Below are 13,883 nucleotides of genomic sequence, written 5' to 3' on the forward strand. Positions count from 1 at the left end.
GGAGGAGGCGGGGATCTGAGGCCCAACTTTTCTTCTTCTACCTAGCCATGTAACATAAGGAAAATTATTTATTCTTTTTGTTTCTTCCTCTGTAAAGTAGAAATACCTCTCTATCCCATAGATTTGTTGTGAGGGGGGAAAAAACCTCAGGTATGTTCATATGAACTCATGCTGTGTTGATTTATAGCTTTCAATTTAGTCAAAGATATGACTGTCTTGGTTCTGGGTATTTTACTAGGTAGGTAGTATTCTATGGTTATAATGTAGTTTGGGCAGTCAATTTTAAATTGTAATTGTATATGTTTTTAGTTGTCTCACTTGTTCCTTATTTTTGGTGAGGTGGTGCTACTCAGAGAATGTAGTCTTTTTCTATTGCTGCTGTAGCACGTGCTTTTAAGAGTTCAGTAGGAACTTTTCAAGTGAAAAGTCAAGGTGCCTGTGGGTCTGGGCTCCTTACTGGAGGATGGTGAAGAACCTACTTCCTTGCTGTCAGGTTGTTGGCGGAATTCAGCTCCTTGCAGTTGTGGGACTGAGTTCCCCTTTCCTTCTTGTCTGTCGGCTGGGCCTTTGCTGCTCTCAGCTTCTTGCCTGGGGTTCTCTACATTTCAGAGCAAGCAATCTACAAAGTCCCTTTTGTCATGTAAAATGATAGTTATAGATTTCAGGGTTTCGGACACGGGTATCTAGACATTCTGCCTACCACGGAGAGTTCCAATGAATAACTGATATGGTGATATACTAAGAACCTACTTTATATCATGTAGTTTTAGTTATTTTGATTAAAACCAGAAACTAAACTTGAAATGGATACAATTTAAAAAAGTTCACTGAAACATCATTACACTTTCTTAAATTATATTCCCCAATGTTAATATTTTCTTGACTGTTCTCAGTTAATGAGTTCTTTTCCATTATAGTGTGCTGTGATGGAGTGTTTTGTGCAGATTTTGGTGTCTTTTATAATTTATTTGAGATATATATTTAAATTTTTTATGTGCTTATTTCCTTTCCTTGTTATTGAATACTTATATTAAAGATCCTGATTCCAGTTTTTTAAAAATATATATTTTATTGATTTTTTACATAGAGGAAGGGAGAGAGATAGAGAGCTAGAAATGTCGATGAGAGAGAAACATCGACCAGCTGCCTCCTGCACATTCCCTACTGGGGATGTGCCCACAACCAATGTACATGCCCTTGACCAGAATCGAACCTGGGACCTTCCAGTCCGCAGACCGATGCTCTACCACTGAGCCAAACTGGCTTTGGCTATTTGATATATATTTTTATTGATTTCCAGGTCTGTTTCTTTAGGCAACCTTATAAAATTACTGTGTGTGTGTGTATACATATGTGTAGACACACGTAGTTTTTAATCCTTGAAAATTAGTGACTTGGTATTAGTTTTTGTGTTTGCTGGGGACAAATGTATCACTTTATCCTAAATGATAACTATTAAAACAGCTATGTCATAAGTGATGGTGAGTTGTGCATTTGGGAGGGATAATTTGAAAAGCAATGACATACTTTTTCATGGTTTAAGCACTGAGGGATGACATCTGCTTCACCTGTCACGTATTCGGTTTGAGTATGTAAAAGCATCTCGTATAGTATCTGTTTGTGGTGCAGCAAACATTAATTAATGTGGGGTCTCCACTGATTATATTTCATATATTACAAACCCACATCTCTGATTTCATGACTTGGAAAAGAACTGTTACAAAAGACTAATTTTTATTTAAAAAAACCACTAGGTTTTGAAAAGATAATCCCCAGGTTCACTGATATATTGATGGCCTCTGTACAAGGGCCTGCAGACTTGGTTAACAGGACCTTTTCAGCCCATTCAGGCGGCTGCTATTGAATGAAGCTCTTTATTCTGAGAGTGCTTATCTGCTGTGTGTGGGCACCATGCATGTTTCTGTGAATTCATCACTTGGAGGATAACCTATTTGATGAGAGCAAAGTGAAAGTAGAGGTGGTTCTGGCAAGGGATCAAGGACCGCTCCTTTGTCATTGGCTGCTTGGCATCTTGTAGCTTCTCTGGAGTAGGAGGGGAGAGGGGATTTCTGCTGACTCTATTACTGCCCTATTAGTATGTGATATTTGTTCAAGAAATGGCTAACATTGACTGGAACTTCCATTCTGTTATTTGTGCTAAGCCCAAAAAGCTGTTTTCCAAATTTTAGCAAATTCCTGGATGTTTTATATTCTCAACTAAACAACAACAACAACAACACAATAATTATGTGACTATTTCACTGCCCTTTGGTGTGTTCACATCTACCTAAGCTGCCTTGTCTCACAGAAGGCTGTTTTATGCTGTGGTGGTGGAGAAGACTCTCAGAAAACAGGCAGAGATGGGCAGAGGAGACATTGACCTCATAGCCTTGAAACCAACATAATTTGACTATCCTTGTTTCTAAAAATTTCTGCTAATGCCCCAGGCCCTTATTGTTCCTCTTTCTTTCTCTCCTTACTGAGGATCATTCAGCCCTCTTTTCTTGACCTGCAAAATACAGCATAGCAAATCCTGCATGATACTGCAGATCAGAAGTTCTGTCTCAAGGGGACAGACTTATTTAACAAGGCCACAATGTAATTTTCCCCATTTCTTTAATCAGAGGTAAGATTTTCACTGAAAACTTTGAGGGGGATGTTCAGGATAGCCACATGCCCATTTGCCTACTGGCTCAGGCGGAGCCGGGCTCGGAGAGTGCTCTGCAAGTCCCCCCTCTGCCCAGGAACTGAGCTGCGTGCATATGTACGAAGGAGAAAGATGCGTCCTCTTTGTCTTCAAGGAGACTTCATAAGGAGCAGAGGGCTTTTACAAACCTCCATTTGTAACATGCTATCCTGTCACTTACTTTAGGCATTTCATAATCTAGAGTGAAATGCTATATATATTTTTTTCTGGTAGAGATTTAAAAATATATAATATAGCTTAACAATTGAAACGAGCTATCGGTGCATAGTCGAGGTGGATGTTTTTTCCCCCTTTGTGGAGTATTCTTTTCTTCTGTGCTGAGATGGTGTCCATGATTACGTGGTGGCACATTGGGCTGCTTCCTGCCTGGGCTGGATCAAAGAGCTGGCCTGCAGGTTGTATTTCATTTTTCCGTTTGGTGGGATGAAGTGCAGTTGTTTTGATGTTAGGTTTGATGGATTTGTTTGCCACTGCATTCATTAGCTTCACATCAAAAAACTGACAGGCTGTTAAATGAAACTTTGGCTTAGATTTTCAGCTTGACTGTTTGGAGACATTTGTGAAGATATTTTGTCGTTGTGTTGCAGCAGCCTCAAGCACTGTGCTTGTCTCAAAGGAAAGAAAAGTTATTTACTGTACAGATTTTCTTGAGTAGAAAAGAATCATTGTCTTGGGGACAGTCCTGTCTAGCCTACACTATCAGCAGTGTGTGCAGTGCGAGAGACTTACCTACAGCACGACAAGTAATGCTGTCTTCTTGGAAGGAGAGGTAATAGTTGGTGACTCCATCATGCTATCTCTTATTTTGCATTAATTTTACTTTAAATGATACTCTATTAATATTATATGCCAAGAAGTTGAAAAATTACAGTCCAGGAGCATTACCTCACAATCTAATTTTAAAGCATTCTGATATTTGAGTCCTCAAACGTTTCAACAAGTTTAAAAAGAGATGATAGAATTTTGAAATTAATTTCCCTTTCATCTGGAAGGATTTCAATTATGAGATTGTCTCGCATACAAAAACCATGATATGGGCTCATTCTATTTTTTATTTCAGTCCTTCTGTAAAATTAAATTTGTTTCTTTTTTTAAAAATCAGGTAGCATTCTTCCCAAAAACCTTTAATCTTGGGCAGTATTTATTAAAACCATCAGGAATCATTTTAATGGTGAGTCACTAGATTATACTTTAGTATTCTTTAGATCACAAAATACTAGTCGAGTGATATTTCTTTATTCTTGTGGCTTATGAAGGAAAGAAAATATAGATTATTTTGCACATTGCTCATTTACCAGTTCTTGGCATTCTAATTTTAAGTGTCTGGTAATACATATATAATATAGACTTTGTGAGCCATGGAGATTTTATATTCTTCATTTTCTCTTTTTATCTCTACTTTGCTTCTGTTTCCTGAGCCCTGGTGGTACTGTACAACAGTGCTGATGAGTGCTCTGTGGTGTCCTTTTTACAGAGCTTCGAAGGAAGAATAGGCGACATTATGTAGAAAAAAGGAAGCATAAGAACTCGTGTTCTTAGGAGCTGTACTCCAGCTAGGGAATTAGTATTTATATACTTTGAAGGGGTATTTAGATAGGAAATATTCACATTTGTCCCTATTTTGCTCCAATAATGTGTTGAGTTGTGGTATTCAGAAAATCAGAGACTTCCAATAGTAGACTAGAAAGCTCATTGATTGGCATATGTTGTGTCTGCAGGAGAGATATCGGGGGCTCAGAGCAAGGGAGCCGGATTTCATTTATTGCTAACAAATTTGGCTGGATTATAGGATTTAAATATAAGCCATTTTACCTTCAGATAGTTTGAGAGTAATAGTACTTGCCATTGATTGTTCACAACATGCCAGGCCTTATCCAGGGCACTTCATACATGTAACTGATGGTGCTGATTCAGAGACAATTGGGTGGATGCCTTCTTTCCTCTCCCAGCCCCCATCTGGAACTGGGGAGTTGGGGTAATGCACAAAATGAGGATGGTGAGGTTGGGTTTGGAGGCAGATGGTTGGCTCCCAGTGCCCTGTATTTACTGAACTCATTTCTTGGATGGGGTGGATTAAATAGTGTGTAATTTGTGGGATCACTTTCAAGATTCCTGAAGATTCAAAATTATCCTGTCCCAGGTAGGTTGAAGTTGACACCAGGTTCTGTTTGCACCTGTTGCCATTTGGTTTGTTAAAGCCAATGGACACTTATTTTGTCGTCTTTTGCCCTGTCGAGAAAACTACATGAATTCTATATGAATTCTTTTTCAGCCCATAAAGCAACCATCCTTACCTTTTACCTTGGTCTTCAGTTAAGTGGGAAAACCCCTCACAAAGGTTCTCTTCTCCACCTGTCATTTTGAGGAATGAGGGGGAATCTGAAGCTTCAGACTGTGTGTGTGTGTGTATAGAATCAAAACCGAGTTGAGGATGCACCTACCTTGGCACACAGGGTGGGGCAAAAGTAGGGTTACAGTTTTTTTTTTTTTAAAATATATTTTATTGATTTTGTCCAGAGAGGAAGAGAGAGAGATAGAGAGCTAGAAACATCGATGAGAGAGAGTCATCGATCAACCGCCTCCTGCACAGCCCCCACTGGGGATGTGCCCGCAACCAAGGTACATGCCCCTGACCGGAATCGAACCCGGGACCCTCCAGTCCCCAAGCCGACGCTCTATCCACTGAGCCAAACCGGTCTCGGCTGAAATACTACTTCTTAAGTAATGTATGCCGGCCAAGGTCTCTGGTTCCCTTTTTGGTCTCTGCGAACGGGACAGTAACATGTTCACACGCCCAATTTGAAGCCTCAGTGCAGAAGTTTTTGCTTACTTAATTATTTGATATTACCTCTTTTAATGAAAATAAATTAAAAAAATATATTTAATTGATTTTTTACAGATAGAAAGGGAGAGGGATAGAGAGTTAGAAACATCGATGAGAGAGAATCATCAATCAGCTGCCTCTTGCACACCTCCTACTGGGGATGTGCCTGCAACCAAGTTACAAGCCCTTGACCAGAATAGAACCTGGGACCTTTTTCAGTCCGCAGGCTGTTGCTTTATCCACTGAGCCAAACCGGTTTCCGCGAAAATAAAGTTTTAATGGGATTTCACTGAGGTCAGTGGGTATAATAATTAGACTTTAATCTGTGGATCCACAATCTATCCTCCTGCTCTGAGTAAGGTGGCAGAAAGGATGGTCACTCCTCCGTCAGTAACTGCTGAGTAGAACTGTAGTCTGGCCATTTCCCCAGAGGGGCTGTGGCCACAGTGCACTCTCTGTGCCAGTGCCAGGGCCCGTTCTCCGGAAGAAGACTGAAAGTGATGGAGGTAATAGTGGAATAGGTTTTGGTATTTAAATATCACAGGGAATAAAGAATGGGTGAAGAAACACATGATTAATCTCCCTTGTTTGTTTTAACAGTCTGCACCTTTGCAATGAGAAGAATCAGTCAACTCAGAAGAAAGATGTCCCCAGTTAGGGAGACCCTAAATAAATCTGATGTAATTTAGAAGCCCAATGCTTAGTTTTCTTCCTCCTTTCGCCTATTATTTTTATTTATTTATTTTTAATTCTCAGCTGAGGATATTTTTCCATTGATTTTTAGAGAGTGGAAGGGGGAGTGGGAGAGACAGAGAAACATCCATGTGAGAGAGACTCATCGTTTGGTTTTCTCCCGCAACTATGTGCCCTTGACTGGAGACTGGAATCAAACTCAGGATCCTTCAGACTGAGGGCCAGTGCTCTACCACTGAGCCAAAATGGCTGGAGCGCCTATTATTTTTAACTTACTAGACTTTTATCCCCTGAAAACTGTGGTCAGTAATATATTTTGCCTCTTTGTAAAAAAAGGAAGGCAAAACAAGAGTGTCTTCTGGACACTTGGACACTCTGAAGGGATGATTTCCAACACAATAGCTTAGAGCACTGATTAATTCTTTGCGACACTATTTACAAAATTTAATGCTTTCAGCTAATTCTGCCAGGAATTGTTTTTGTCTTTCATTTGTATTGATGAGACACTTTTTATGCCTTGTTGATTATACTGCTGAGTGTAATTTTTATGATTTTACATCTCTTACTGTTATTGTTTGATATTTAGATTTTTATGCTCAAGTATGACTAATGAATAATTAAGGGAATTTTCAACCTAGAGTTATAATGTTATTAAAAATGTGAAAAAAAAGAAATCTTAATATTGGGAAATTATCTATTTTATAGTTAGATATACCAGTATTTTGGGGGCAGGGGTGAGGATTGTACACATATATATATACATATAGTTCACTATTATTGCTGTTACTTTATAATCTTTTAGGAAAGGCTAGAAATCATTATAGAAGAAAAATTTTAGCGTGCCTATGTTCCATGTGTAATCTCAAAGTTTTATAAAATTAATTATATTTTGCCTCTCCCTTCAAAATGCTTAATTAGAAACATAGTCAAGTAGTTCAGGTTCCCTGATCTGCGCAAGATTGCTGTCAGAGCACTCAAGGGAAACAACACAGGGTTGTGGAGGCGGCGGGCGCTTGGAGAGCAGTATTCTTTGTCTTGAATTTCTCTCAGGCTGCATGTAATTCCGATGGCTATCATTTCCTCATGTGTAAGGGAAACATTATTTTGTAATGTTGAAAGGGGTACAAGTTTAAGGGTTAGCCAAACTCTGATTCTTTGGAGCAATTACTTAACTAACCTGTCTAAATTGCTCTTTCCCCATATGTAAAATGGGCATTGTAGCTTCTTTATTGTTGTCATGAAAAATAAATGAAATTAAATAATGTAAGGAGCCTTGAAGAGTTGTGGTGGAGACTGGGGAGATAGGTTGTGGGTTAGGATTGTGTTTTCCCTGCATTTTCCTTCTAGAATTCCAGTTTGGGGAATTGACCTCGGCTCAGTGGTTAGCCTGTCTGGCCTGAGGGAAATCCTGTTTCCTGTTCTAGTGGTGATGCATCAGTTCAGTGGGTCAATCCTAGTGAAATAGAAGGGAGAGTAGGATTGGTGGAGAAACAGAGGAAAAGGCCAGCTCGCCCTAGGAGAGTAGTAGGATGGGCATCTCTCTTTCTAGATGAGGGCAGGGAAGCACTGAAATCTGCAGCCTACAATCATAAGGGGATCAGACGTAACAAAGCCCATGCTTTGGACATCAGACCAGAGACATGAAAAGGTCTGTTTAAAAATCACAGCCCGGAGAAAGCATGCCAGGGTTATATTTTCCAAAACTCTGTCAGAAATACAAATGGTCATTGCTGTAAGTCCAGAGTTCTTCCTTCCTAAATAAAAGTTTTGTTATTTTATGCCCATGTTTTTTGTACCCCAAAGTTAATAAAACAAAAACAAAACATACAACCCCCCAAAAAACCAAAAAACCAAAAACCAAAACCCAGTCACTTCGCATGTTAGAATTCTGGTTCTGTCGGGTACTTGTGTCACTTGCCTCTGTGAGCTGCAGTTTCCATGCCTGTGGAAAGAGCTTGAACGGGTGTCCCTCCAGCTGTAGGGAGGGTGGGGGCGATAGCTGGGGCAGTCATCTTAGCACCATCCTCTAACATGAGTGCATTTTAAAAAGTGATTCATCGTGGGTCATTTCTAAGCCTAGGAACTCCCTGATACTAACTTGGGAAAGCCAGCAGAGTTCAGGCTCGAGGTGCTGAGAAGCAGTGGCCGTGGGGACAGTATTTGCAGGATACATGCCAACAGCAGGCTGGACAGATGGAATGCTTTATATACTTCTACTGATTTCTCACATCCATTCACTTTTACTTTCCACCATAATGAGGGCAGCATGGAAAGAAATGACATCAACTAACTGTGTCTGGGGTTCTGTGGTCCAGATTGCTGAGGGGAGGAATTTGAAGGAGCTGTTCTTTTGTCTTCAAAAAACGTATTCTAGCTTCTGGGCCTCATGCTGAATTTGAAAGACCATGTGTTGTAAATTCTTGGAAAGAAAATCATCCTGGGTGTTAGAGAGATTCCTGCTAAGTTTGACTCTAGTCCACACATGGCTTTTACATGCTCCAGGTTTTTATTTGAAAAAAGTAGGTAGTTTCCATCAACTTCTTAATTTTCATAAAGGACATTTTAAAAGATCTGATAATTTTCACTGATTCTTGGTAGACTATTCCCAGTTCTCAGGAATGTATATTTTGGATTGTTCTTTAATTTTGAGTATTACATTTTTAAAAATTGGATTATTCTGATGATTATTGAAGTGCATAAAAATGTATTTCTTTGCTGGTAAACACAATTGAAAAATTGTTCAAGCTTCAGTGTTATTAAAGGTAATAGTAAAGGATTTCTTTTTGTATTGTATAGTAAATATAAAAGGGAAGTCTATTTAACATATGAATGTAATTGGTAGACTGGGCACTCTGCCTTTCTGTTGGTTTTAAGATGTCAACATAAACATACACAAAAGCAGGTCGGTAGTATGTATTAATACTCCTCAACATCTCCATGCCCTATGACCCATTTCTTAACGCTCCTAGAAGGTACTAGTAATCAGAAATACAGACAAAAGTTCATTTTCAGAGATGATTGTAGTGCTGGTTTTATCAGCAAAAATTGAATTATAACTAAAATGCCAAATGATATGGGAATCATTGAGTATCGTTCTAGAATACTTTAAATTTTACAGAAAATTATTTGAAAGTAAATCACTATTTTTTTTATATTATTACCCAAATACCAGTTGTTCAAATGTTTAAAAATAAAATAATTAATATATGCCCATGATTTAAAAAAATTAAGAGTACAAAAAAATATTTAATGACACCTCTTCCACTCCCTTCCTCAAAGGTAAAACCTGTTGACAACTCCTTATATATCCCTTCAAAAATATCACGTTTTATCGCTTTTAAAAATCAACACAAAGATGATCAGTATTGGATACATTATTTTTCAATGTCTTTTCTTTTAACCTCATTTCTTTGAATATATCTTGTATTTATGGCAAGTAAAACATTTTTAGAGTATAGATGTTTATTAGAAAAATCTCACTTATCCCAATAGAGCATGACAGATGGTTTGCAGTGGATTTTTTTCCGAGGGGCATCATAGAATCACAGTAGTGCATAAGAGTTCATTGCACAGATCTTGTTAACAAATCAGGGCTTTGAAAATGAACGCCTTAGTTCATTGCTCTCTTTTCATTCCCTTCATGCAAAGCAGATGGCTTCGTAGACCTGGTGCACTTGCACGTTTCCAGTTCTGTCTTTATTGACGGGCCCTGCCTGCACCTGCCATCTCAGCTTATTCTACCACAGTTAATACTGGAAAATAGCTAATGCCATCATAGTTCTGTTTTACTGAATGACAGCATTTGGAGCTCTGTACTCATATTTGAAGAATTGGACTGGTCAAATACATTTTAATAAGTTTGTTCTAATTTCATTTCTCTGGCCTCATAAAGGATTATCCCAGTGAATTTGGAATACATGACAGGAAAAAGTAACGAAATGACTTTTCAACAGTTTTGTGATAATGGGAAATTGTCACAGGGGGAGATAAAACCCAGCCTGGTTTCTAAATATACACAAGGAGGGCTACATAAAATAATAAAATACGAACTGCAATAATCATAAAGGGTACTCTAGATTTAAAACACGTACATGAAGTAAAACAATCAGGAAATTATTGCCCATTGTTGCAAGGGAACAGATGGTGCTTAAAATACCTTTTAATTTTATGTCATTCTTAAAATCAAACAACCAAAGAACATATACCATCTATATTTAAAAAGTTAAATGCATACTTTTCTATTTTGGGGAGAATGCTAGAGTAGATTTGAAGAACAAATGCAGCATGAATCTGCCAGTAAAGACACATGTTGGAGGCTGTTTTGCAGGGGATGAAGGGTAGATGAAGGAAAAGATTTCTGAGAGTGTTCCAAATCTGCTTAGCTCCTATGTGAAACTTCTCTATTACATATTTCTCCCTAAGTGGTCTAGACTTGATATTGAACATTCAAATTCTGAAATGTCTAGGTTATGTCTCTAAAACTGCATGGCCGTAATTTTTAGAAAATGTGATTTAATGCTTTAGAATTTCACATTTGGTTAGAAAGAATGTTAAGTTTTTTCTGAATTTTGGTGCTGTGTTAACTGGCCTTCAGAATTAATGCTGAATCCTAATCCCTAAAATGTTTAGTGTGAGTAAGCCTGACCAAAACCTTTTTTTTTTTTTTAAACCAAGGTCTCCAACAAATGGCACTTAAAAAAAAAAATATTTTATTGATTTTTTTACAGAGAGGAAGAGAGAGGGATAGAGTTAGAAACATCAATGAGAAACATTGATCAGCTGCCTCTTGCACACCCCCTACTGGGGATATGCCCACAACCAACGTACATTCCCTTGACCGGAATAGAACCTGGGACCTTTCAGTCCACAGGCGGATGCTCTATCCACTGAGCCAAACCGGTTTTGGCTGACCAAGACTTCTTAATAAAATTCTGTTCTCAGTTTTGTACATAGGTTTATGCTACAGCAGTGGATCTGAAAAGGCATTTCTGTTGTATAGGCTCTTTTTCATGAATTCCTGGTGCTTCTCTCTCCCCCCACCCCACACCAAACCATTATATACACGTGTGCTGGTGTTACTGAGATGGAAGGAGACTGTGGCAGAGCTTAAGCAGTCTGATTGGTTCAGTCGTTCAGTGCTGGGTTGAAAACATTGGTACTGAGCACAGATTCTTGTTCCGTTCCTGTTGTCACGTTACTTTTTGTTCACATTGGTGATCCTGCCAGTCAGAGCAGCCTACGTGACAATGAAGAGAAAGACTTGGAGGTTCAGATCCATCTTTCAGAGTACCCACTCTGTTGTGCACAGGAGATCCAAAGAGCATGTTTAATCACCATGTAACTGATGCAGTTATCAAGAAAATTGGGATGATGTAATTCACTGTGTTTTCAAAGAAACATTTTCATGTGGGGAAATTTAAAGGCCTAGAATTTCAATGGTTGTATGTAGAGTTTAGCTTTATTAGAGTGGCCTAATGATATAATTAGTTTGTGTTGATTTCATTCTAAGAGAACCCCCCCATTTTTCTTCCTCATTTACTATCTGGAACCAATTGGCACGATGGCAGATTGAATCACATGTATTTTCTGGGTCTTTATAATTATACACTTGAAATGTAAGGAAAACTCCATAGGATAAAGGCAAACAGGCACCACTGTGGAAGGAAGTGTCTTCAGTGGATGTCACGTGTCCTGCTCTGACCTTCCTGTTTCCTCAGTCACTCAGTAGGGTCTGCCTCTCAGTGGGTAGATGAGTGGTCCTGGACCTTTGTCTTCAGTGGTTCATCTCTGAAGCAGGAGGCCAGGATCCACTAATCGGTGCTTACCAAATTTTTCCGACTGTCTTTTAGTTTAATTCAACTTCTATTAATTGCCTGCTGTCCAGGGGCCTCTGATTAGGCTTTTGGGTGCAGGCCCTGGTCTTGTGTTCTATTATAGTTATTCCAAATACTGTGGGACCATACAGAGTCTATTTGATGAGATCTTTCCTAAGTCAGGCTTTCTGTCATACTTATTTTTTAAAAATTGGAGTATTATCGAACATATAGTTAGGCTTATTTATAAGAAACATTTTAGAGCTTAGGATTCAGCATTAATTCTTGTTATATATTGTTTTCGACTATTTTCTTATGCCTCTTCAAAGCCCTCAAAAATACTATTTGAAATTGCTGAATATTTCATCATAAGAATGAATCCCAATTTAACTAATCTATTGTTATGAAGGTTGTTTACAAATTTCAGTATTATGAATTACACTACAGTGAAGAGCTTTATGCATAAATTACCGTCCAACTTTCCTTTTTTAAAGGGATTATATGTTAGAAGGGTAATTATTGAGTCAAATAGTATTTGGAGACAAGTCAGATTGTTTCCAGTATTTGTACTCACATAAATAATAGGAAAATGATGTTTGTTAATACTGAGGTTGTTATGAAAAGAATTATTTTTCTAAATAAAAAGGTTTAATCCTACTTTTTAAATCACTAGGATATTTGAACAATTATAATAGTCTATATTTTTCTATTTATATTTTGGTATTTTAAAATGTTTTATTATGAGTTAAGGATATGGACTTTGGCTATTTTCCATAAATATTATTCTCAGTTTGTTTGCTTTTCAATTGTATTGGAGTTTGTTTGTTTATTTATTTATTTTTACTGAAACCAGTATTTGCTTATGGCCTAAGATTGAGCTTCTCTTTCTCTTTCTTCTTAGCTGCCACTATTTACCCACCCAGGCTTACTTTCCTCTGTGCATGACTGTGGAACACGCATAGCCTTCCCAGTTCCCACTCTGTTCCTGCAGCAAGTTATAGATGTCCTGTTTGTCTTAAGATTTATACTGCTAGAAGCTGTAGGGAAGCGGGATTGAGAGTCATCTTTTGTGGGAGTTGCAGAGGTTCCAGGTGGGAGTATGTCCTGTCTGCTTCATAATGTCACAGATTATCTTTCTCCTGGTTCCTTTGTTCATGCAGTTAGATAAGGAGGTCTTTGCTATTTCCAGGCTCTCAACCTACATTTTCAGCCCATTTCTTATCCTTTTATGCTTCAGCTTGGCTGCACTGCTCTCTGTTCCCTGACCAGTGTTACTCAGTGGTTAGAAGAGCATTGATCTTGGGTTCGATTCCTGGTCAAGAGCATGTACTTGGGTTGCAGGTTCGATCCCTTGACTTGATTGGGGTACATGTGGGAGACAACCAATCAATGTGTTTCTCTCACATCAATGTTTCTTTCTCTCCCCTCCCCCAACTCCCTTCTTCCCTTTCACTCTCTCTAAAAAAATTAATGGAAAAAATATCCTTTGTTGAGGATTAACAAAAATAAGTCTTTGATAAAGCTTGTAGAAAATCTATCTACTAGTATGTATTCCACGAAACCTTTCTTGGAGTTGTGTATCTTTCTTGGGAAGCTATAATCTATTAATTGTGTTTGCCATCTCTGTCCCCTAGACCTGCCTCTTTTTTTGTTTGTTTGTTTTGCTTTGTTTTGTTTTATTAATCCTCACCCAAGGATATTTTTCCATTGATTTTTTTTTCTATTTAAAAAAACCCGTATTTTATATTTGAAGGTTTTATTATTATTATTATTTTATGTACAAAGAGATAGCATTCTGTCATAAGGTAGGTGTCTTGAATGACCCATTCATGGAAGTTCACTTAGT

The 13,883-nt window shown here is 38.2% G+C and overlaps 1 protein-coding gene across 19 annotated transcripts in view; it reads left to right on the forward strand.

Moving 5' to 3' along the window:
* Window positions 1-13,883, forward strand: part of KDM4C (lysine demethylase 4C) — a 279,727-nt gene that overhangs the window by 74,241 nt on the left and 191,603 nt on the right. The window contains exon 9 of one of the 19 annotated variants that reach the window (XM_036434044.2): window positions 12,939-13,372. The exons of the other annotated variants lie outside the window; for them this stretch is intronic. Within the exon in view, the coding sequence (XP_036289937.1) occupies window positions 12,939-13,094 (156 nt within the window). The 3' untranslated portion in view covers window positions 13,095-13,372. Of the gene's footprint in view, window positions 1-12,938; window positions 13,373-13,883 lie in introns of those variants that run through there. 19 annotated transcript variants of the gene reach the window in all.

This window comes from Pipistrellus kuhlii, unplaced genomic scaffold (assembly GCF_014108245.1).
Source record: "Pipistrellus kuhlii isolate mPipKuh1 unplaced genomic scaffold, mPipKuh1.p scaffold_m20_p_12, whole genome shotgun sequence".
Classification (NCBI taxonomy): domain Eukaryota; kingdom Metazoa; phylum Chordata; class Mammalia; order Chiroptera; family Vespertilionidae; genus Pipistrellus; species Pipistrellus kuhlii.